This window comes from Entelurus aequoreus, linkage group LG20 (genome assembly GCF_033978785.1).
Source record: "Entelurus aequoreus isolate RoL-2023_Sb linkage group LG20, RoL_Eaeq_v1.1, whole genome shotgun sequence".
NCBI lineage: Eukaryota > Metazoa > Chordata > Actinopteri > Syngnathiformes > Syngnathidae > Entelurus > Entelurus aequoreus.
In genome coordinates this window covers 26,218,949-26,244,711 of record NC_084750.1, presented here as the reverse complement: position 1 = coordinate 26,244,711, position 25,763 = coordinate 26,218,949, and the positions used below count along the sequence as shown (strand labels likewise).

At 40.5% G+C, this 25,763-nt stretch overlaps 2 protein-coding genes and 1 long non-coding RNA gene across 4 annotated transcripts; 1 reads left to right on the top strand and 2 right to left on the bottom strand.

The window, feature by feature from the left end:
* Window positions 1-20,496, bottom strand: dcst1 (DC-STAMP domain containing 1). Of its 2 annotated transcripts, none has more exons than XM_062028874.1 (17): window positions 20,212-20,496; window positions 19,779-19,843; window positions 19,582-19,707; window positions 19,427-19,501; window positions 19,222-19,350; window positions 11,116-11,255; window positions 10,876-11,044; window positions 10,551-10,694; window positions 10,362-10,483; window positions 6,019-6,173; window positions 4,549-4,648; window positions 4,364-4,459; window positions 3,749-3,875; window positions 3,515-3,635; window positions 3,303-3,445; window positions 348-434; window positions 1-285 (listed from the first exon to the last, which is right to left on the bottom strand). In XM_062028874.1, the coding sequence occupies exons 2-17, from the start codon at window positions 19,813-19,815 to the stop codon at window positions 221-223; spliced, it is 1,836 nt and encodes a 611-aa protein (XP_061884858.1). In that variant the 5' UTR covers window positions 19,816-19,843; window positions 20,212-20,496; the 3' UTR covers window positions 1-220. The 2 variants fall into 2 exon arrangements, with proteins under 2 accessions (XP_061884858.1, XP_061884857.1); XM_062028873.1 differs by having other exon boundaries at window positions 3,519-3,635.
* On the top strand, window positions 17,114-25,234 carry dcst2 (DC-STAMP domain containing 2). Its single transcript, XM_062028872.1, has 17 exons — window positions 17,114-17,131; window positions 19,430-19,547; window positions 19,890-20,046; window positions 20,263-20,519; window positions 20,608-20,778; window positions 20,847-20,948; window positions 21,022-21,216; window positions 21,286-21,351; window positions 21,416-21,629; window positions 21,789-21,946; window positions 22,022-22,186; window positions 22,255-22,422; window positions 22,497-22,597; window positions 22,754-22,887; window positions 22,953-23,071; window positions 24,618-24,711; window positions 24,777-25,234. Exons 3-17 carry the CDS (start codon window positions 20,024-20,026, stop codon window positions 24,799-24,801), a joined length of 1,992 nt encoding a protein of 663 aa, XP_061884856.1. The 5' UTR covers window positions 17,114-17,131; window positions 19,430-19,547; window positions 19,890-20,023; the 3' UTR covers window positions 24,802-25,234.
* On the bottom strand, window positions 22,049-23,406 carry LOC133635643 (uncharacterized). The gene is made up of 4 exons (XR_009822094.1): window positions 22,975-23,406; window positions 22,739-22,916; window positions 22,418-22,662; window positions 22,049-22,337 (listed from the first exon to the last, which is right to left on the bottom strand). It is a non-coding gene; the product is annotated as an uncharacterized LOC133635643 (long non-coding RNA).
* Window positions 25,235-25,763: the final 529 nt, after the last annotated feature.

Below are 25,763 nucleotides of genomic sequence, written 5' to 3'. Positions count from 1 at the left end.
ATTGGCCTTGAAATGGAAACATATCAAAATAGCCCCCGCATGCGTTCACTCCTTTTTGAACTTTTTGAATTGTTAAATGTTTTTCACGTGTTCCAAATAAATACAACTGATTGATTTATGGAAATGTTCTATTAAAAAGCTTGTGGAGGTGAAAATGCGCAGACAGCGCCCTCGGCTGCCCGTGTTGAGAGGACAGAACTACTTTGACCTTTCACCTCCCTCAGAGCGAGACGCTTCCTGCCGCCCTGCACACGCACGAGTGCATGCGGTGAAACAGTCCAACACCTGCAGAGAGACAAAGTCAGAACCACAACCAAAAACCACCAGGAGGACGCCAGCATCAGTACCTTTATGCTGCTCGGCGCCGACTGTGTGTCTGACTTGTGTCCGTACAGGGTGACGTTGTATAGAAACAACACCCGTCTTTTCTCCCTCTGCAACGCAGTAACAACATGACAACACAACAATACCGAAACGGACAATGTAACGCAACAATAAAACGATAACACAGCAATAACATGGAAAACCCACAAACACAATAACATGGGAACACTAACACAACAGCACAATAACAAAACAAAACAAACATAACAACAATAAAATGATAACAACATGACAACACATACTAACCTCACATTGTCACATCAATAACACCACGATAACATGACAACAAAACACTATGACAGCACAATAACAAAAAACAGACAACCTAACTCACCAATAAAACGATCACAACATGACAACACAACATTAACATGACAATAACCTGACAACACAACAACAAAACACTATGACAGCACAACAACAACATGACACCACAATAACAAAATAGCATGACAAATCCACAATAACCTATCATGACAGCAATTACAAAACAATAACAACATAATATTAACACAACTCTTTTTGCACTGTGTGCTTGCTCAGTTGTCCAAAGAATAGAATAATCATCCATTATCTCACAGTGGCTTTGCATCTGAGAGATAATGGATTGGTGGAATATTTGCATTTTCTCCAAATATTAATCTTTACATTTGGCCAAACATTTATAATTAACATATATATTTAACATTTATTTTTAACACTACTATTTAACATGTAGATTTATATTTAACATTTAGATTTAATATTTAGATTCCAAATTTAGATTTAACATATATACTGTATTTAGCATGTAGGTTTAGATTTAACATCTATATTTAGCATGTAGGTTTAGATTTAACATTTAGATTTAATATTTAGCATGTAGGTTTAGATTTAACATTTAGATTTAATATTTAGCTTTAACATTTAACATTTAGACTTAATGTTTATATTTAACATTTAGATTCAACACTTATGTCTAACATTTGGATTTAATGTTTATATTTAACATTTATATTTATATGTATCCTTTAGTTTTTACATTCAGATTTAACATTTATTTTAAATATTTGTATTTAATATTTAGCTTTAACATTTATATTCAACATTTAGATTTAACATTTTGATTTAATGTTTATATTTAACATTTAGATGTATTTTATTATTTAGCTTTAACATTTAGATTTAACATTTGTATCTATATTTAACATTTATATTCAACATTTAGATACAACATTTAGATTTAACATTTAGAATAAATGTTTAGATTTAACATCTATATTTAGTCTTAACATTTAGCTTTATATTTCATATTTATATTTACCATTGATATTTGACATTTAGCTTAGCTTTAACAATTAGATTCATATTTACCATTTATATTTAACATTGATATTTAACATTTAGATTTAACCGTTATATTTAACATTTAGAGGTATAGTCAACATTTAGGTATAAAACTTATATTTAATATATATATTTAACAGGTAGATTTAGATTTAACATTTAGATTCAACATTAGTATTTGGATTGAATATTTAGCTTTAACATTTGTATTCGCTATTAAGATTAAACGTTTATGTTTAACATTTAGATTTAGATTTATTATTTAGCTTCAACATTGCAAATTTTTATTTTACATTTACATTTAACATTTAGTTTTAACATCTAGATTTTGATTTAAATGTCATATTTAACATTTAGAGTTTAACACATACTAAACATTTAGATTCAACATTTATATTTAACATGTAGATTTAAATTTAAAAATTATATTTAATATTTAGATTTAACATTTATATTTATATTTAATATTTAGCTTTAACATTTAGGATTTAGATTTAACATTTATATACACTGTTTAGATTTGACATTTATATTTAACATTTAGATGTATTATTTATATTTACATTAAACATTTAGCTTTAACATTTAGATTTATATTCAACATTTAGATCTACATTTAGACTTAACATTTTGATTTGATATTTACATTTAACATTTAAATTTAACGTTCAAATTTAACATTTGTGTTTATATTTAACATTTAGCTTCAACATTTACATTTAAATTAAACATTTAGCTTTAACATATATATATATATATATATATATATATATATATATATATATATATATATATATATATATATATATATATATATATATATATACACATACATATATATATATATACACATACATATATATATACATACATACATACATACATACATACATACATACATATATATATATATATATATATATATATATATATATATATATATATATATATATACATATATATATATATATATATATATATATATATAATTCATATAGAAAAAGTTAACATTTAGGTTTAGCATTTATATTTAACATTTATATATTTTTAAATACTTATATTCAACAGTTATATTTATATTTAACATTTTGATTAAACGTTGACATTTAACATTTAGAGTTCAAGTCAACATTTAGGTTTACCATTTATATTTAACATTTAAATATTTATATTTACCAGTTATATTTATATTCAGCATTTATATTTAGTATTCATGTTCAACATTTAGATAAGACATTTAGAGTCACTATTAAATTTTAACTTATCTGTGATGAAAATTAGTGAAATGGGAGAAAAGTGAGCTAAATGTTCAAAATATATCTGCTAGAAAAGTCTTACTGAACTTTTGCATTCGGCATCCATTTGAGAGAACATGTAAACTCCACACAGAAAGAGGCCGAGCCCGGGAATCGAACCCGGGACTTTCTTGCTGATGAGGCATGAGCGCTAACATGATACCGCCATCAAACACGAGAGAGTTACCTAAATACAGGTTGCGACTTTATGCGCAGTTGAAATACAGTACAAACGATTAATAACATGTTAAAAATAAATGTATAAATATGTGGCGAGGTGGGCGTGGCAAAGCGTACCTTGGGGTGGAAGAAGGCGGCGATGACCCTGCGGATGCGATTGGTGTACACCTGCATGCAGCTTAGGAGTGCCGCCAGCAGGATGCAACAAACACAGCTGACATACGCACTGGCGGGGAGGAAGGACGGCGGAGTCGCGCACCCTAACGGACGAGGGGCGGGGCATCGTCATTTGTGAACACGCACAGTGATTGGTGTGTGTGACCTTTGACCTACGACGGTTGTCCGTGATGATGTGGACACTGGACGAGCTGTTAAACGCCTCCACCGTCTTCCTTAGGAGGCGGGCCATCATAGAGTCTCCGCCTACCTGGATGTCCACATGATGGCTGCCTGAGGAAGACTGTGTTACCCACAATGCCTCACCAAGTGTTGCTATTGTGTGTGTGTGTGTGTGTGTGTGTGTGTGTGTGTGTGTGTGTGTGTGTGTGTGTGTGTGTGCTTACTGGTGAAGTTGAATTGGGTCTGAGTGTGTCTGCTGACCACATCCAGAACACGAACCACGGACCAATCCACACTCAGCAGGACCACACCCACCACCAGCAAACACAGCACCTGCAGCACACCTGATAACTGACACACGTACACACACACACACACACACACACGGTTACATCTTGTTTGTGTGTGTGTGTGTGTGTGTGTGTGTGTGTGTGTGTGTGTGTGTGTGTGTGTGTGTGTGTGTGTGTGTGTGTGTGTGTGTGTGTGTGTGTGTGTGTGCATAGGCGGCGATCTACATTTCTGCCAGTGGGTGCTCGGTGTGTGTGTGTATTAAAAAAAACATATAGCGAAGTTAATATCCCATATGATTAGTTGTTTTATTATTTTTGTAAGACGGAACAAACTCGCCACAAAATTAACTACAACAAGATTGATTTTTCAAAAATTATTTTAAAGATTGAAAGTTGCCATCAATCCCACGCGGGCGCTCGGCATTGTCCGTGGGTGCTCAGGCCCCGAAGCACCCGCGGGATCGGCGCCTATGTGTGTGTGTGTGTGTGTATGTGTGTGTGTGTGTGTGTGTGTGTGTGTGTGTGTGTGTGTGTGTGAGGTCGACACACCACTTGTTTGACTTCTTCAGGGTGAATTCTGGGACTCCAGGGGTCAACAAACTTTTTTCGGTCAGTCGAACTGAGAGGCAACAAACAACGTTTACCCTGCGGAACACACACACACACACAGACAGACACACACACATAAACCGAAGCACTGGTAATGACGACGATGATGATGATGAAGATGTTACCCTTGTCTTCCTGCGGCTGTCTATGTTTTTGAAATATGTTGTGATGTACATGTTGTCAAAATAGATGTCTCCTCGGAACTCACGTGTGTAACCAAGCGACCTGAACATCAACATCAACATCATTAGCATCAACATTAATGACCTCAACATCAATAACATCAACATCGTTAACGTCAACTAACCTTAACAATTATATCATCAACATCACCGTTAACATTAATAACATCAATAATATCAACATTAATAACATCAATAACATCAACATTAACATCAATAACAATAACATCAAGAATAACATCAACATTAATGTTAATAACATCAACATTAATATTAACACAAACATCACCATTAACATTAATAACATCAATAATATCACTATCACCATTATTAACATCAACATTAACATTAATAACATCAATAACATCAACATTAACATCAACATCAAAATTAACAACATTATTAACATTAACATTAATAACATCAACATTAAACATCATCATCAAAATTAACATCAACATCAACATTAACATCAACATTAATAACATTAATAACATCAACATTAAAAACATCTATAACATTAACATCAACATCAATATTAATAAAAACCAACATTAATGTTAATAACATCAACATTAATATTAACACAAACATCACCATTAACATTAATATCATCAATAATATCACTATCACCATTATCAACATCAACATTAATAACATCAATATTATTAACATCAACATTAATAACATCAACATCAAAATTAACTCAACATCAAAATTAACATCAACATTATTAACATTAACATTAATAACATCAACATCACCATTAACATTAACATCACCATCAAAATTAACATCAACAACATTAATAACATCAACATTAACATCAAAAATATTAACATCAACGTCAATACTTTTAACATCAACATTGACAACATCACCATCAACATTAACCTTAACATTAAAAACAACATCAACATTTAACATCTACATCAATAATATCAACATCAACATTAATAATATCAACATTAATAACATCAACATTAATAACATTAACATTAATATCAAAATCAACATCAACGTTACCATTAACATTATTATCAACGTTAACAACATCAACAACGTCAACATTAACATCAACATTAATAACATCGATAACATCAACATCAATATTTTTAACATTAACATTAAAAACATCAATAACATCAACATTTTTAACATCAACATCAATATTATTAACATCAACATCAATAATATCAACATCAACATTAACATCAAAATTAACACCAGCATTAACATCAACATCAATATTATTAACATCAACAACAACTTCAACATTAACAACAAAATTAACAACATTAATAACATTGATAACATCAACATCAATATTATTACATCAACATCAACATTGATAACATGGACATGGACATGGACATGAAGATGAAGATGAAGATGAAGATGATTAGATGTTACTGTGTGAAGAAGGTGATGAAGGTGAAGGACATGAGCAGGTGAAGGAGGTCCAGCAGTTGTTGCATCCGAGTTGTCACTTTTTGGAAAGAACTTTGCACGGATTGTGTGAACTCCTGATCCAGGATCTGTCCCTCAAACACGTCCTGTTCCTGCTCCTGATGGGTGACAAGTGACGAGTGAATGGGTGAGAGGTGAATAGGTGATTATATGACTACATGAATTGGTGAGTAAGTGAAGAAGTAAATAAATAGATGAATTGGCGAATATATAAATAGGTGAATAGGTGACAGGTGATTAGGTAAATACAGTGGGGGGAAAACTTATTTAGTCAGTCACCAATTGTGCAAGTTCTCTCATTTAAAAAGATGAGAGGCCTGTAATCTTCCTCAAATATCATATATGAGACAAAATGAGGGGGGAAAAATCCAGAAAATCTATTTTTTTAAGTATTTATATGCAGATTATGGTGGAAAATAAGTATTTGGTCAATAACAAAAGTTCATCTCAATACTTTGTTATATACCCTTTGTTGGCAATGACAGAGGTCAACCATTTTCTGTAAGTCTTTAAGGTTTTCACACACTGTTGCTGTTATTGTGGCCCATTCCTCCATGCAGATCTCCTCTAGAGCAGTGATGTTTTGGGGCTGTCGCTGGGCAACACAGGCTTTTCAACTCCCTCCAAAGACTTTCTATGGGGTTGAGATCTGAAGACTGGCTGGGCCACACCAGGACCTTGAAATGCTTCTTACGAAGCCACTCCTTTGTTTCCCGGGCGGGTGTTTTGGGGATCATTGTCATGCTGAAAGTTTCATCTTCAATGTCCTTGCTGATGGAAGGAGGTTTTCACTCAAAATCTCACGATACATGGCCCCATTCATTCTTTCCTTTACACGGATACGTGTTGTTATGGTACAGGGTGGAAGAAGACGGCACAGAATGCAGGACGTCGTTTACCTCTATATTTATTATATATTTACAAAAGAATGGAGTGTGAAACTAATCCAAATGTGTGTGGTGTGCGACTATGTGAAGTGATTAGCTGTTGAGTGTTACCGGTAGTGTTGAGCGAGGTGCGGAAGTCCAAGGGGCAAGACAAGCTCGGAGGTCCGTATCCAGGCAAGAGGTCAAAATCCAGGAAGGCAGCAAGGAGACAAGAGGGAAACCAGGGAGACAAGACACACAGCTTGAATCCGGGGAGCGAAGAGGGACTGCGGGAACACGACACAGGACAACACACAATGAGCACAGAGGTGGGGAAACACGGAGAGAGAGAGTGCGCGCATAGAGCTTGACGTTTCGGCTTACTGTACGGAACAGGAAACTACGTTCTGGCCCGGAACGCAGGTTTGCACTGGCTTAAGAAGCCCAGGGAGCTCATCAGCGACAGGTGTGCAGATTGCTGATTGATTGCAGCCGCCGGCTGCAGCAGTAGTGGCGCACGCGTTACTTTGGTCCCAGCTCTCTGCAGGTCATTCACTAGGTCCCTACGTGTGATTCTGGGATTTTTGCTCACCGTTCTTGTGATTATTTTGACCGCACCGGGTGAGATCTTGAGTGGAGCCCCAGATCAAAGGAGATTATCAGTGATCTTGTATGTCTTCCATTTTCCAATAATTGCTCCCGCAGTTGATTTATTCACACTGTCATAATAATTGTATCTAAGTTATCACAAAACTTTGTGTTTCAATGAGTTCCCGGCGAGTAGACAAAGGCTGTCTTTGATCCTACCAAGAAGAAGGCTTGTAAAACTCCACTGTGTAGGATGGGAAGCAACATGAAGGTGTTCGGTTTCTTTGATGTATTGTAATCCACAGAAAGATTTTGTCTTGATCCGAGAACTACAAAGCGGAGAGGAAGCAGGACCAGACTCCCCTCCAGGCGACCTCTTCTTTGAACTGTTTACGACCTTTTCTTTGAACCAACCTTTTCTTTGAAAGGCGATGGCTGTTTACAACCCCCGTCCCTTAGAAACAGCTGTTGCCATGTAATCAGGGAAAGTCCAAATAAAAGAGGAAGCGTACAATCTTTCGTCAGAGCGTGGAACACTGTGCAATTGTACAGGTGTACGCGTTTCTCCTCAATTGAGCCAAATCTAATTCTGTCTCTGTTTAATTCCTTGCTTCTTGTCTTGTTTAATAGATGTCATCAGTGTTTGAACCTGACACACACCAAGATGCTTGCCTATTGCAGATTCAGTCTTCCCAGCCTGGTGCAGGTCTACAATTTTGTTTCTGGTGTCCTTTGACAGCTCTTTGGTCTTGGCCATAGTGGAGTTTGGCGTGTGGCTGTTTGAGGTTGTGGACAGGTGTCTTTTATACTGATAACGAGGCCAAACAGGTGCCATTAATACAGGTAACGAGTGTAAAGAAGAAGTTACAGGTCTGTGAAAGCCAGAAATCTTGTTTGTTTGTAGGTGACCAAATACTTATTTTACAGAGGAATTTACCAATTAATTAATAAAAAATCCAACAATGTGATTTCCTGGATTCTTTTCCCCCATTCTGTCTCTCATAGTTGAAGTGTACCGATGATGAAAATATTTTTAAGTGGGAGAACTTGCACAATTGGTGGCTGACTAAATACGTTTTTGCCCCACTAAAAGTGAATCGATGACACGTGAATGTTTGAGGCGAATAAGTGAGAAGGTGAGGTGAATAGCTGAGGGGTGAATAGGTGACAGGTGAATAGGTACATAAGTCCATAAGTAAACAGGTCCATAGATGACAGGTAAATAGTTGAGGTTAATAGATGTACAGGTGAATAAGTGAACAGGTGAATAGGTGAATAGATGGTAGGTAAAAAGTTGAAGTTCGTTGGTGAACAGTTGAATAACAGGTGAATAGATAAACAACTTGTGAACAGGTGAACAAGTGAATTGGTGAATAGGTAAATAGATAAACAGGTGAATACGTGAACAGGTGAATAGATGAATAAGCAAACAGGTGAATAGATAAACAACTTGTGATGAGGTGAACAAGTGAAATAGTGAATAGGTAAATAGCTGAACAGGTGAATAAGTGAACAGTTGAATAGATGAATAAGCGGACAGGTGAATAGATGAACAACTTGTGATGAGGTGAACAACTGAATTGGTGAATAGGTGACAGGTTAGTAAGTGATTAGGTAATTACGTGAACAGGTGAATAAATGGCAGGTAAAAAGTTGAGGTTCGTTGGTGAACAGTTGAATAAGTGAACAGATGACTAGATGAATAGGCAAACAGCTGAATAGATGAATAGGCAAACAGGTGAATAGATAAACAACTTGTGAACAAGTGAATTGGTGAATAGGTAAATAGATAAACAGGTGGATAAGTGAACAGGTGAATAGATGAATAAGCGAACAGGTGAATAGATAAACAACTTGTGATGAGGTGAACAGGTGAATTGGTGAATAGGTAAATAGCTGAACAGGTGAATAAGTGAACAGGTGAACAGATGAATAAGCGAACAGGTGAATAGATAAACAACTTGTGATGAGGTGAACAAGTGAATTGGTGAATAGGGGACAGGTTAGTAGGTGATTAGGTAAATAGCTGAACAGGTGAATAGATGAATACGTGAACAGGTGAATAGATGGCAGGTAAAAAGTTTAGGTTTGTTGGTGAACAGTTGAATAGGTGAATAGATGAACAAGGAAACAGGTGAATAGATAAACAACTTGTGAATAGATAAACAACTTGTGAACAGGTGAACAAGTGAATTGGTGAATAGGTAAGTAGCTGAAAAGATGAATAAGCGAACAGGTGAATAGATAAACAACCTGTGATGAGGTGAACAAGTGAATTGGTGAATAGGTGACAGGTTAGTAGGTGATTAGGTAAATAGCTGAACAGGTGAATAGATGAATACGTAAACAGGTGAATAGATAAACAAGTGAACATGTGAACAAGTGAATAAGAGAATAGGTGAACAGGTAAATAGATAAACAAGTGAACATGTGAATAAAAGAATAGGTGAACAGGTGAATAAATAAACAAGTGAACAGATGAAAAACTTAACTGGTGAGTAGGTGAACTGGTGAACAGGTCAACAACTGATTGGGTGAACAGGTGAAAAGGTAAACAGGTGAACTGGTGAACAGGTGAATATGTGAAATCGTGAATAGGTGAAAGGGTGAAGAGGTAAATAGGTGAAATGGTGAACAGGTGAATTGGTGAAAGGGGTGAACAAAACAAATGAATAGGGGAAATGATGAAACAGGTGAAAAGGTGAACAGATCAATAGGTGACTAGGTCAACAGGTGAACAGGTGAACTGATGAACAGATCAATAGGTAAACAGTTGAACTGGTGAACAAGTGAAGGGGTGAATGAGTGACAGGTGAAGGAGGTGGTGCAGACCTGCATGACCAGGTCGGTGCTGAACTCCCGCGTTAGAAGGTCCATGGAGTCGTTGAGGCGGTCAAAGAGGCGTCCAAAGTTTCCCTCCACAGGAACGTGCTCCTTGCACCACGGCGTCATCACTGACAAAACAACAGGCGTCACAAACGTTGACCCGCCTGCCGACGGGCGGCCGCCGTGACCTTTCACCTCTCATGATGTCACACAGGAAGTGGAACTTCATGGGCACGCACAGGATGTGGTTGATGACGGGCACGTGGACGGCCTCCATGCACTCCGCCCACTTCAGACCGAACCAATCGGCACAGCGCTGGACGCCCTGGTTGACCATATCTGGACACGCCCCAAAGATGAGGATGAGGAAGAGGGGCGGTAGTAACAAGTAACACTGGGAAAGGGGGGCTGGCGAGGTAGGGTTGGCAAGTATGCGTATACCTGCTCCCGGTTTTAATTCTGGTTTAGGCCACGCCCACTGAGTGTGACATCATCCCCCCTTAACCCGCTTTCTGCTTACTGTCGCACTGCATCATGGTCTGGGTGACGAACTGCTCTTGCGTGCTCCTGCTGGCGTCGTCTTCGCTTTTCAGCGGATCGTAGCCGTACTGATGGGCCACCTGGTCCTGGATGACCCGGAACTTCTTGTCGGCATCCAGGGCCTCCGACTGCAACTCCGCCTCGTCCTCCTGAAAGGAACGTTTACACCCTTTACCTTGCGTGACCGAGGCGTAGTCACGTGACTTCCTGTCAGCCTCACCGCGACTTCCTGGGCCAGCGTGAGAAAAGGTTTGACGGCGTCTCTCCATAGCAACTTGCTTTTGTGGAGCTGCAGGTCCAAGTTGCAGCTCAGACTCTCTGCAGCTGCCTGAACGTTCCTCTCAATGTTGGACACCGGACCTGTCATTCATTCATTCATTCAGTGGTTTCATTAATATGTCATTCATTCAATCATTCAACATTTATTCAGTGATTTAATCAACTTATCTTAAATTCAATAATTGTTTCAGTAACTCCGTCCATCCATCCATTCATTCTTTCAGGGATTTCATTAATACATAATTTGTTCATTCATTCATCATTAACTCCTCGATTAAATAATTTAATCATTCATTCATTCCATTAACATATCATTCATTCATTCATCTTTCAATTATTTCATTGTTACATCATTCATTCATTCATTCGCTCAGTGATGTAATTAATTTATCATTCATTCGTTTTTACAGAATGTGTCATTCATTCATTCAGTGGTTCCATTAGTATGTCATTCATTCAATCATTCAACATGTATTCAGTGATTTAATCAATTGATCTTAAATTCCATAATTGTTTCTGTAACTTCGTTCATCCATCCATTCATTCATTCATTCTTTCAGGGATTTCATTAATCCATAATTTGTTCATTCATTCATCATTTACTCCTCGATTAAGTAAATCCATCATTCATTCATTCATCGTTCATTGATCCCATTAACATATCATTCATTCATTCATCTTTCAATGATTTCATTATTACATCATTCATTCTTTCATTCGCTCAGTGATGTAATGAATTTATTATTCATTCATATAGTGTTTTACGGAATGTATCATTCATTCATTCATTCAGTGGTTTCAATAATCTGTCATTCATTCAATCATTAATTTAGTGATTTAATGAATTCATCTTTAAATTCATTAATTTATTCAGTAATTTCGTCCATCCATCTATTCTTTAAGTGATTTCATTAATACATAATTTGTTCATCCATTCATCATTCATTCCCTTATTTAATGAATTTGTCATTTATGTATTCATCATTCAGGGATTTTATTAATATATAATTAATTCATTCATCATTCAATGATTTCATTATTATATAATTAATTAATTCAGTGATGGAATTAATGTAACATTCATTCATATAGTGTTTTACGGAATGTATCATTCATTCATTCAGTGGTTTCAATAATATGTCCTTCATTCAATCATTCAACATTCATTCAGTGATTTAATAAATACATCTTAAATTCATATAATTTATTCAGTAATTTCGTTCATTCGTTCGTCTGTCCCTCCCTCCATTCATTCATTCATTATTTAAGTGATTTCGTTAATACATCATTTTTTATTTCATGCATTATACATTTCTTGATTTATTGAATTCATCATTCATTCATTCGTCATTCACTGATTTCATTAATATATAATGTATTCATTTATCATTCAATGCTTTCATTATTACATCACTATTCAGTGATGTAATTAATGTATCATTCATTCATTCATATAGTGTTTTACAGAATGTATCATTCATTCAGTCAGTGGTTTCATTTATATGTCATTCAGGCAATCATTCAAAATTCATTCAGTGATGTAATGAATTCATCTTAAATTAATTAATGTATTCTGTAATTGTATTCATCCATCCATCCATTCATTCTTTCGGGGATTTCATTAATACATAATTTGTTCATTCATTCATCATTCCATCCACGATTTAATACATTCAGAATTCATTGATTTCATGAACATATCGTTCATTCATTCATCTTTCAATGATGTCCTTAGTACATCATTCATTCACTCAGTGATGTAATTAATTTATCATTCATTCATATAGTGTTTTACAGAATGCATCACTCATTCATTCAGTCATTCAACATTAATTCAGTGATTTAATAAATGTATCTTTAATTAATTAATTTATCCAGTAATTTCATTCGTTAGTTTTTCCATCCGTCCATCCATTCATTCTTTCAGTGATTTTATTAATACATCATTTGTACATTCATTCATCATTCATTCCTTGATTTAATCAATTCATCATTCATTCATTTATCATTGAGTGATTTCATTGATATATCGTTCATTCATTCATTCGTCAATGATTTCATTATTACTTATTAATTCATTCATTTATTCAGTTCGTGATTTAATTAATGGATCGTTGATTAATACAGTGTTTTACGGAATTTATCATTCAATCATTCATTCAGTGGTTTAGTGAACACATTAATTCACAATTCAGTGATTCCATTACTACATCATTAATTAATTAATTTCGAATTTAATTAATTCATTCATTATCATTCACTGAATTCACCATTCAGTCATTCATTCAGAGATCTAATAAATTAATCATTCATCAATCATTCATCAGTGATTTAATAATCATTTGACAAAATAAAAGAATGTTTTATTGTAAGTTTACGAGCTGGACAATGTTTAGAACTAAATATACACGTGTTGTTTTGGTTGATTTCGTCAGAAAAATTACGTCAATACAAGAGCAACAGTCTTTGGTAGCAGTCATGGCGCCTGTTGTTGAGTGGGCCATACTCTCCTTATACACCACTCTGACACAACCAGTCTTCTACCGCCACCTGTGGACACCTGGCGCAATAAGGTGAAAATGACTAGAACGTGGCTCCGACATAAACAGGTAATATATTTGTTTTAATAAAGAAATAAGAAATTGGCCCCCAAACTGTGCTCAGTGGCCTAGTGGTTAGAGTGTCCGCCCGACAATCATTGGCAGAGGTGTGGACTCGAGTCACATGACTTGGACTCGAGTCAGACTCGAGTCATGAATTTGATGACTTTAGACTCGACTTGACAAAATGTAAAGAGACTTGCAACTCGACTTAGACTTTAACATCAATGACTTGTGACTTCACTTGGACTTGAGCCTTTTGACTTGACATGACTTGCTATTTTCCCCAAAACCTAAAGTTTAAAAAGTTATTTGGGAGCGCTCCGTAGCTTTCATTTTGTACGTGTCTGTCTATCAGCGTGTGTGCTGCGTGTCAGCGTGTGTGCTCTCAGTACAACAGCCAATCAAATTAGATCTACGTTGTTTTCATCACACAGCATTCATCCAATCAAATTGCAGGACAACCAATGAACAAGAGTTGTCAAACAACGCGCCAGTGAGAAAGATTTATACCAAAGTTGGTTTCGTTCGGGTATAAAAACTACGACTTGGTCAACAAAAAACGAATTGCCGGATGCAAATCACGCAGTTCGAATATTACAGACGGAGACGCAACAACTTCCAACTTCGTTCGACATTTGAAGTTGCACAAAGAAGGGTAAGTTTTGAATGTAAGCTAACGTTTATTGGCTAAGTAACATGACTTTTATTTGCTGTGTAGTTAAATCAGTGAGGCTGTAAACTCACTGCTAACGTCATAACCATAGACATCTTATAAGTAGACGCAGCATCGAGCGCTACTGCTTACTGGCGCAGACGAGACGCGGGGCCGCCATCTTGGAGTGGTGATCCGCTCCACTCAGTGCAATTCATTTGGCAGGAGCAATGAACTGTCAGCGCATTTAATTCATTTTACCTCACTGAATACCACTCGTTTTCACGCGCATTTTTGTCATACGTGTAGCTATGATAACGGACACATGTTTTATTATTCATAGTTTGCTTAACAGTAATAGAATATTCTTATATGCTATAAGTGACCAGACGTCCGAGATCAAAACTGGGAATATAAGCCCAGAGAAGGGGGAAAAAACGGTCAGCTATTTTTAAGTTGAAGAAACAATATAATTACGTTATATATACATGCGTATATCCTACATAAACAATGTATGAATACATTAGATATCTATATATCTTATAGACCGTATCTCTGTTGCTGCAGCAGCAGAGAGTTTATTCTGTCTTGACACTTTGTATTGATATTTTGTATTACATTCTTCCCTTAAATGATAATGTTTACAGTGATTGTTATACATGTATTTTTTATGTATGTCGCTCTGGATAAAAGCGTCTGCCAAATACTTAAACATATATAAACACCTGAAAGTCTTTATATCAGCTAAAACCACCAATCTGTTTCACTGGATTCAGAATAAATCCAAATGCTGTCTTACCCAACAATGTTAGTATTTGAATATTGTTACTTGAAGACTTATTCCTGGTTACAATTATACTGTTAAGAAAGTATTGTCTTATGTTTTGCCTAAAATGAGAATGCATCATAATCAGTGGCGGCTGGTGAATTTTGTTTTAGGTGGGGCTGAAAGTTTGTAAACCAAACCCCTGTAGGGGGGTCATCCTCCCCCAGAAGATTTGTTTGTGATTTTCACATACAAATATTGAAGATCTTTGCTCCTTCTTAACTCTGTGGTAATGTTATTTTCATAAAATACAACCAAAAGTACATTAATGTTAAATCTTACTTGTGAAAAGTAATCCCCCGATTCCTATTTTCAACAGTCCCCTCATTTGAGCAGGAAAACGCTGAACACCAGCCCGGCATCTTTGTTTTCTACCTGTCAACTGTCAGTTTAGGCTGCTCGCCGGCTCCTGATCACCACTTCAAGATGCAATTTGCTCGCGTCACAGCAACCAATACTGCGTCTACTTATAAGATGTCTATGGTTATAACATAATTTCAAACACAGCAATATGTTGCGTCCACTGCAGTTTGCTTCCTTATTCATACTTTTTGTCAAGTGATTTTTTTAAGCAGGGTTGCATGAGGTACCTAGACATAACGTTACGTTAGTCAATGTATCACACACAGTAACATAACGTTAGACGGCGGTCAGCAGCACCGCATATTTTAGCCACCTACAAAAAGACAAACATTGTCAAATAAAGGTCAGTTAAAATGTATACTATATTAAGAATATGTGTACATATTGCATAGGGCCCTGACATCTAAAAAGTACAACTCTGTTCATTGTTATGTTCATGTATTTGTTATGTTTTTCATGTGTACGCACACATAAACACACATACAGTATGAGATGAGATCAATGAGATAAGGTAAGAACAGAATAGAAACTGCAGTGGAACTAGTTAGAATGCAATATGCCATGGAAATACAATGTTAACACTTTTGTACAAATAAGTACAGTTGCACTTGTTTTTGCAAATGTGTTTATTCTGTAAAAGAATTAGTTAAATGTTTAAAATTGTTTAAACTATTAAAATGACTGGTTAATAGTGCTATTATGAATTGCAATGTCAGTACTATTTTTTTCCTGCTATTTCAAATGCACTTGTTTTAATAAATAAATACAGCGGTTTAAAAGCATACACAATCTGTGTAAAAATATTAGTCTGTGGTTAAAAGGACTTGAAAGGACTCGAAACTCAAAATGCAGGACTTGTGACTTGACTTGAGACTTTCCAGTCTTGACTTTGGACTTGACTCGGGACTTGCCTGTCTTGACTCGGGACTTGACTCGAGACTTGAGGGCAAAGACTTGAGACTTACTTGTGACTCGCAAAGCAATGACTTGGTCCCACCTCTGATCATTGGTACTTTAACTTTAACTTAACTTAAAATTAGCCAAAAATGAACAGAACACAGCATCGCATCACAAGTACAAGGTGGCAGTCATTGTAGGTGTCCCGTTGCATTCTGGGATATCCGCGAAACACAACTCTGACTTAAACTAGTCATGCATTTTGCTGTATTTAAAAAATGTGTACTGATTTATGCAACACGTTGAAATATGGAATATAATAGGAATTTTAACGATGCTACATATAGTACTGTGTGTAACAAACATGTACGTCACCTCCACATAGGGGAGTGTCAGTGATGATATTTTGTATTACTTTATTTGACGTTATTGGTTACATTATGTGGTAAAATTAGATTGAACAATTACATCCATCCATTTTTTACCGCTTATTCCCTTTGGGGTGGCAGGGGGCGCTGGAGCCTATCTCAGCTACAATCGGGCGGAAGGCGGGATACACCCTGGACAAGTCGCCACCTCATCGCAGGGCTGAACAATTACAAAGTTTACAATTATGGTAATGTGTAACACTTTGCTTTTCAGAACAAAAATGTAAAGTCAATGCTATCAATAGACTTTATGTGCAAGAGTAAGTGGGGGTAAGAAAACATGCTTTATCAGTATCATACAGTATCAATGGAAAAACGCTATATACATCTAATCCATTATCATTATTATTATTCATACTTGCTGTATTTTGACACAGCATGGCTTGCTTCTATCACAATGAACTCATTGTAACATGTCCAGCAGCGCTCTCTGCTGGATGAAATCATACCTTGCAGCTCGACAATAATTTGTCCATCCATCGCTCAGTCAGTTACTTCATGAATTTACTATTAATTCATCTTGCATTTATGCAAACAACATTCATCCATTCATTTGTCCGGCCAAAATTAATCCATAACACATTCATTCTGTGATTTTACTAATTCATCATTCATGCATTTTATTCACACTGCATTCAGTAATCCACACACCCATCATTTATTCAGCATTCATTCAGTCATTTCATTGTGTGAATGCTTTGGAGCATTCACACATATGGGTTTCTACACTAAAATGGATTAAAATTCTTCTTCTTCTTCAGATTTTGGCACGCTCTACCTTCCACATTTTTCACCCGATCCAAACCGTTTCAACTTCAAACCGTTCAGCCTATTCGGGAATCGCGGGCTTTCCCTTGAAAAAATTCCAAAAGAGCCCACATTTCCCAGAATTCCAGGTTTTCCGGGACATTTTTCCCATTGAAAATGAATTGGCCATTTTTTAAACTTTTACCATTTCCACATTTTTCAACTGATTCAAACCATTCCACCTTCAACACATTCCACATATTATGGACATTCAAACTATCATTTTCCAAATTCACAATAATTCCAGGAATTCCCATAAATCACGTTTTTTCACCCTTTTTTCTGTCGACTACTTCCACAGTTTTCAACCCACTTCAACCGTTCCACCGTCAAAACATTCCTCTTGATCAGAACAAAAAAAACAAGTGTTTTTTTAAACTGGAAAAATTCCCAGTTTTCCCGAAATTCCAGGTATTCCATAATACCATTTCTCAATTAAAAATGTTACTACTTCAACATTTCACGACCGATCTGAAAAATTCTAACACCAACCATTCAGAACGTTCCAATTTTTTTTTTTAGCATTTTCAAAAAAAATTCCCTCTTTTCCCCAAATTTCCAGGAAGTTCCTATTGAAATGAATGAGACATTTTTCCAAGTTGCACAATTCACACATTTTTCAACCTATTCAAACCATTCCAACATCAACACATTCCACTCACGCTGGACATTCAAACTAACATCTTCCCAAGTTCCAGACCAAATTCTGTTTTTCCTGGAAATTCAAACTCTTCAACATTGAAACCATTCCAACATTCAAATTGTTCTTACATTCATACTACATTCTGTCAGCATTTCAGTTCAACTTCAGCATTGGAGCGTTCACACGCAATTCCTTCAGGGAGGAATTGACTCATCTAGTTAATTCATCATTTAGTCATTCATTATTTACATTAATTTTGCATTAATTCGTATAGCACTGATTCAGTCATCAGGATTGATTATTTCTTCATGCAGCATTCATTAATTCATCCATCCATCATTTAGTTATCCATCATTCATGTATTCATCCATCAAGTTTTAACTCAGTCATTAATTCATCTATCTATCCACTCATTCAGTGAGTTAATGAATTCATCAGTCATTATTTTTTCCTGCATTTATTCATGCAGCACTCAGTCAGTCATCATTCATCCATTCATAATTCATGCATTAATTCCGTGATTTTACTTGTTCATCACCCATGTATTTATTCAGACTGCTTTAATTAATCCATACATGCATCATTTATCAGCCATTTTGCATTCATTCATATATCATTGGGTTCATTAGTTCATCCATTCATACTTCAGCCATTCATCCAGGTTGATACTGCCAGTAGCATATGCTTGTCTCAAAGATTAAGCCATGCAAGCGCAAGTGCAAACGAGTTTGACTGGCGTTCATTCAAGTCAGCCATTCACTCACTCATCCAGTCATTGATCGATTCATTCAGTCACGTGTTCATCCAGATGACTTTGTGATGGTTTACCTGAGTAGAGCATTGTGACGATGAGCAGCATGAGGTAGGCCCGACCCCGGGAGCCGAGCATGCTGGGAAACACCAGCAGGACTGAGCACCTGAAGGACGACGACACGGCCCCGCCCACAAGACACAGCCCTGGACACGCCCACAAGGACACTGATTGGAGGCTTCGCGGGAGATTGGGTTTAAAAAACACTTCCTGTTTCCTCACCAGCGGAAACGCATCCCATGGCCAGTTTGAGGTGAAAGGTCAGCGGGAGGCTCTGCGCCACACCCAGAAAAATGGCTGAGGAAGACGTCACGCGATTGGTCACATGACTCAACATCATCAGGTGACTTCCATTTGGCGTTTTTTTTTTTTTTTACCTGAGCCGCTCAGCGCGCCAAACACGCCCCTGAGGATGACGTGGACCGGCCCCGCCTCCTCCGCGCGGCCGAGGAGGAAGCGATGGCAACCAATCGGGAGGACGCTCCTGATCACGTGCTCAACAGCTGTAAAGACACACAGGTGGGGATGTGGGGGGGGACACTGCGGTTGCCATGGTAACACAGGTGCAACTTACTGCTGCGAGGCCTAGATGGGGCGGTGTCACTGGTCATGATGGTCCACGCGATCCTTGAGTCCGTCCTGCGCAGACACGTGACACGTCATCAACCTGCCTTCCTGCTCACAGCTAAATCACGAGGGCGCACACCCCCCCACCCCCCCTCCGCGCCATAAAGGAGCGTGCGCGACAAAGACGCGTGACGCGTGCACATTGGAAGCTGCTGTTGCGGGCATCAAACTATCGCCGTTCATGTGCACGTGATGGGAGGAGCCACGCGCAGCAGGTACGTTGACATTAAGGTGCATGACGTCACGTTTACCATGAATTGATCAACGTGGACCCCCGATTTAAACTAGTTGAAAAACTTATTCGGGTGTTTACCATTTAGTGGTCAATTGTACAGAATATGAATAAAAGTTTCAATCAATCAATCAATTGTTGCACTTACCAATGGCCACCAGGGGGTGCTAAATGCGCATTCACGTGCCCTCCCTCAAAGGTCAGCGCTATGCTCTCACTTGCGGCGATGGAAGGTCAGAAGCCACCTGATGGAGGCAGGCTGGAGCCTGCTGGGGTTTGCGTCCGGCTTGCTCATGGCGACGGCGTACGGCGCCATGGTGCTCTCCCTGCAGAAGCAGTCGCTGTGGCCGTGCGTCTACAGCACGCTGGGCGTGGCAGCGGTGGCGGCCTTCGGGATGGGACTGTCGGCGGACATGCGCGGCAGCATCATGGTCATGTTGCCCTCGCTGTGCTCAGGTCAGTCGCTTGACCAACGCCGAGGGCGGCCCATGCGGGCGGAGCGGGAGGAGGCGGGGTCTAACGGGGCGCCTCTTGTGCGTTTCAGCTCACGGACGCAACTTCCTGCTCTTCCTCTCCACTTCGCTGGTTCTGTCCGGACCGCTCGCCAACACGATGGAGAACACGGAACGGGCCGCCGCCAGCCTGCAGTGTGGCGCCGATATGGCGGCCAATCAAACGCGGGAGTTGATGCAAAAAGCAGCCGCGCCCCTCCTCTGTAAGACCCGCCCACTCCCTGCATCTCACAACTTCAGCCGGCTGATTAAGCACGCGTGTCTGTCGCAGCCGCGTTGGATCAGATCCGCGAGATCTGCCGCAACGCCGTCGCCACGTCAACAAGGGTTGAGAAGCTGATCATGTCTCTGACCGACGCCGTCCGCCATGTCGGTGAGTTGACGACGTGTGGGAGGAGCCTCGTGTCCGGTGTCCTCAGGTGAGCTGTGACCCGCTTCCTCCGCAGCTCGCACTCTAAGGAATGTTCTCCACTTCCTGGTGGACATCGGAGACGTCTGCAACGCCAAGATGGGCTCGCCGTACAGGAAGTGCCAGAGCATCTTCACGCAGGCCCGAGTGGACTGCGACGCCCAGCTGGGGGACTTCAACTTCCTGTGCGACATTGTCAGCGGCTTCATGCGCCTCTGCGAGCTGGCCCGCGGTGCGTCGGCCGTCTCGACCTTCCTCCGCGAGACCGCCGCGCTTCAACGTCCATTTTTCTGTCTTTCAGCCGGCGAGCTCTTCTGCGTCATCCCCTCGTACGTCGCCAAGCACCTGAGGGAACACCTGGCCGAGCGTAAGTCCACTCTGCACGTGTCCGCCTCTCGGCACCGCCGCCTGACTCTTACATGTGCGTGCAGCTGCTGTCTCGGCCTTTCAGCGCATGCGGCGCCAGTTCGACTTCAACGTGACGGTGGCGGCCACCTTGGAGGCGGACGCCAACGTAAGCCGGCCATTGGGGAAGACTGCTCAAGACATCCTTGAGGAGCTAACCTCAGACCTGCGAGTCTTGAAGAAGCTGATGGGTCCATTCTCTTTGGCCGGCCCAGTGCTGCTCCTCTGCTCCTTACTCAGGTTTGGGAACGCCACGTGCACGTGGCGACCGCGCTCCTGATGTCTGTGTGTGTGTGTGTGTGTGTGTGTGTGTGTGTGTGTGTATGTGTGTGTGTGTGTGTGTGTGTGAGTGTGTGTGTGTGTGTGTGTGTGTGTGTGTGTGTGTGTGTGTGTGTGCAGGGCCGTGCAGTACAGACGCAGGTACTTGACTCAGATGAGCTTTGACAACATATACATCAGCGCTCAGTTTGTAGAGCTGGACCGTCAGGTGTCCGCTGGGGGCGGGGCTTCCGTCTTGCCAATCACTCGCAGAGAGTCGACCATGTTCATCACGCCGCGTCAGTACACGCGCAGGTCAGCATCACTTCCGCGTTTGACGGAACCACGTGACCATGAGGCGTCTTTTACCGCAGTGTCGTTGCGACTAACGAGCCGTGAGTGGCGGGTGGCCCTGGTGGGCGGGGCCTGGGTGCTGAGGCACGCGTTGGCGGCCGGCCTGCTGGTGGCGCTGGACTTCCTGGTCTTCTGGCTCCTGGACCAGGTTCACCGCCAGGTCCAGAGCGACATCCTGGGTCAAGGTGAGTGACGGCCGTCGGCGCTTTCGCAACCGAGATAACCACAGCGACCGTGTCCCTCTGCCCCACAGCTCCGGTCACCGTGGCGGTGCAGGTTAACGGGTCGGGTTACATGGCGGACATCATGCGGGACGTGGTGGCGTCCTTCAACGTCCTGCAGGGAGGAAAGGTCACCGCAATCAGCACAAAGTGTATGCTGGCGCCGTCGGAACCGGACTACGCCGCCTGCTTCACCTTAGGTAGGGGCGCCGCAGGACGTTACATCAGCGTGGTGCCATGGTCCAGTTGTGATACGCCGCCGTTTTGGTCTCAGGCTTCCTTCTAGGTCTGGCCCTGCTGGTGTCGCTCGTCGGAGGACCTGTGCAGCGCGCCCGACGACTCATGTGCGCTTATCTCTATCCTGAGACCGAGCTGGTATGTACACGCTCGTTTGACACCTGCTGGTTCTGGACTCGGTTCCTGATCAGCGTTGGTATTCACTTCAAAAGAAAGAACTGATCAGCCGAGGATTAGATGAAATATATAAAAATTGATTCATGAAATAAATGAGCTCACTTCCTGTTTTTACAGGAGCGTGTCAAATTCCTGCGCCAGCTGATCATGGACGAAAGAAGGGCGGCGGGAAGGGCGCTAGTGAGGGTGAGGCCCAAGAAGCGGGCGCATGGAGAGCAGCTACGCCGCCATCTTAGTGCGCTGTTGCTGAGGTGAGTCCTCGTCGCGTCTGGATGTTTGGCTGCAGGGAAATGACGAGCACCAATGTGTACGCCAGGTTACCAAGGGGAGGAGCTTACCTGTCTGACCTGCTGGCCTCGTCATCAGACATGTGTCTGGCCTGTGGCAGAGGGGCGGGGTCTACGTCCTTCGTCTGCGATGTACCTAATTGTCCAGGTAAAGCCAGCGAAAAGCGAGAGCTGCTATGGCGATAAAGTGTTGTGTCTTATGGTACGCGACGAGGACAAACGCGCATAAATGATACATACGCAAACAACATAAAAATGCTGCAGGATCAAAAAACTACCAAATGTATACAAAAAAATCAGAAAGCAACTTCATGACAGAAAAGTTCACAGAACCAAACAGAAGTTAGCCATGCTACTAAGAAGTTAGCCCGGCTGCCAGAAAGTTAGCCAAGCTACCAGGAAGTTAGTCTGGCTACCACAAAGTTAGCTAAGCTACCACAAAGTTAGCCAAGCTACAAGGAAAGTAACCATGCTACTAGGAAGTTAGACAGGCTCCCAGAAAGTTAGCCAAGCTACCATGAAGTTAGTCCGGCTACCAGAAAGTTAGCCAAGCTACCAAAAAGTTAACCGTGCTACTAGGAAGTTAGACAGGCTCCCAGAAAGTTAGCCAAGCTACCAGGAAGTTAGCCATGCTACTAGGAAGTTGGCCAAGCTACCAGGAAGTTAGAAAAGCTATCAGGAAGTTAGCCATGCTAGTAGGAAGTTAGCCATGCTACTAAGAAGTTGGCCAAGCTACCAGGAAGTTAGCCATGCTAGTAGGAATTTAGCCATGCTACTAGGAAGTTGAGGAAGCTTAGGCTGCTGCCCCCGCGACCCAACCTCGGATAAGCGGAGGAAGATGGATGGATGGACTAGGAAGTTGGCCAAGCTACCAGGAAGTTAGCTATGCTACTAGGAAGTTAGTCCGGCTACCAGGAAGTTAGTCCGGCTACCAGAGGGTTAGCCAAGCTACCATGAAGTTAACCATGCTACTAGGAAGTTAGCTCGGCTCCCAAAAAGTTAGCCAAGCTTCCAGGAAGTTAGCTATGCTATCAGGAAGTTAGTCAAGCTGCCAGGAAGTTAGCAAAGCTACCAGGAAGTTAGCCATTCTACGAGGAAGTTAGCCATTCTACCAAAAAGTTAGCCAAGCTACCAGGAAATTAACCATGCTACTAGGAATTTAGCAGAGCTACCAGGAAGTTAGCAAAGCTACCAGGAAGTTAGCCATTCTACCCGGAAGTTAGCCATTCTACCAAAAAGTTAGCCAAGCAACCAGGAAATTAACCATGCTACTAGGAATTTAGCCAAGCCACCAGAAAGTTAGATATGCTACCAGGAAGTTAGTCCGGCTACCAGGAAGTTAGCCATGTTACCAGAGAGTTAGCCATGCTACTAGGAAGTTAGCCAAGCTACCAGGAAGTTAACCAGGCTACCAAAAAGTTAGCCTGGCTATCAGGAAGTTAGCCAAGCTATCAGGAAGTTAGCCAAGCTATCAGGAAGTTAGACAAGCTCTCGCCGCCAAGCTTCCTTATAGACATGCTATTAGTAAGTTAATTAACCAGGCCAGTCTGGCACGCCTGATAGCGTAGATAAGTTTGAGGTGGCCACGTTTGTAGTAGTTGTATATATTGTGTACTGTCGGCCATGTTTGTAGTGGCTGTCTATTTGCAGGTGTGTACTGTCGGCCATGTTTGTAGTGGCTGTGTGTATTGCAGGTGTGTACTGTCGGCCATGTTTCTGCAGTTTGGGGAAGGTGTGTGACGTGTGTGAGCGACCCTTGACCTTCCAGCAGTACAGCGAGGAGGAGATGTGAGTGCTAAAGGTTACAAACGGTACCAACGTTGGTGTGATCTGCTGAAATGCGTTTGTTTCAGTGACTCCAGTGATGGCGAGCTTTAGGCCATCAATGTGCGGAGCTTCGCGCCGCCAGGCTCTGATGTCAGGCGGGTAGACCTCAAAGTTTGACCTGTGACCCCGTAATGCTGATACATTCTCCCCTCGGTGAATCGCACGCCGCCTCCTTCCTCAACACCGCCAACCGGCGTGGATGGAAAGCATTGTGTGTGTACTTGTAAAGAACATAACAGGAGAGACAATGTACAACGACCATGTTTGGCGTTCCTGTAGGCGGAGCCACCTGCACACCCCCGATTACACTCTAGTGTCAAACCCCTACCTGTATTTACATTATTTACCAACACCTTTACTATTATTAACCATCATCAAAAGACAACGGAACTGAGAGTGGCACAAATTACCTGCAGGGGGAAAACACAACTTCAGGACATTAAAGTTTCACTTTCTAATGCCAGCTGAACGATGTAAAAGGTGTATGAACGAGGCCAAGCCGCAACGAAGGCGGACGCTACTTCTCCCTCTCCCTTATTTCCCATTTTTGCTTCTTCGAACCGTCTCAACTATTCTTTGGAGCCTCTCGCTTCCCGCAATGTTCTCCGGATCTAAAACACGGAATTGACAAACTGGTCTCTCTACTTTCTTGCTTGCTCTCAACGAAAGCGGACGCTACCTCTCCTTCCTTCTTATATTTCCCCCGTTTTTGCTCCTTCGACCCGTCTCAACTTTTCTTAGGAGCCTCTCGATTCCCGCACTGTTCTCGGGATCTAAAACACGGTAATGAAAAACAGGTTTCTCAACGCAATTGACAAGATCTTCTCGACGAGACGCTCGAGTTTGGAAGAACCTGATGGAACATTGGATGCTATACACAACGGACATGCGGGAGAAGTGGGGGGTCATGTGCCTGGCCATTTTTTCCATTGAAGACCTTGAAGTTTCTACATATTCATAACCATGATAACAGGGCATCTGCTGACTGGACTGAGCGTTGCACGGGTGTATCA

Bases quoted from the DNA above. Each gene is read 5' to 3' on its own strand.
- dcst2 (XM_062028872.1), top strand. From the start codon at position 20,024: ATGGGAGGAGCCACGCGCAGCAG. The intron at 20,779-20,846 runs GTAAGACCCGCC...TGTCTGTCGCAG, and splicing joins AGCAGCCGCGCCCCTCCTCT to CCGCGTTGGATCAGATCCGC. The intron at 20,949-21,021 runs GTGAGTTGACGA...CTTCCTCCGCAG, and splicing joins CGACGCCGTCCGCCATGTCG to CTCGCACTCTAAGGAATGTT.
- dcst1 (XM_062028873.1), bottom strand. From the start codon at position 19,815: ATGACCAGTGACACCGCCCCATCTAGGCCTCGCAGCA. The intron at 10,484-10,550 runs GTGAAAGGTCAC...TTGTTTTGTCAG, and splicing joins CCTGTGTGACATCATGAGAG to TGATGACGCCGTGGTGCAAG. The intron at 4,649-6,018 runs GTAACATCTAAT...GTTGATGTTCAG, and splicing joins TTCATCACCTTCTTCACACA to GTCGCTTGGTTACACACGTG.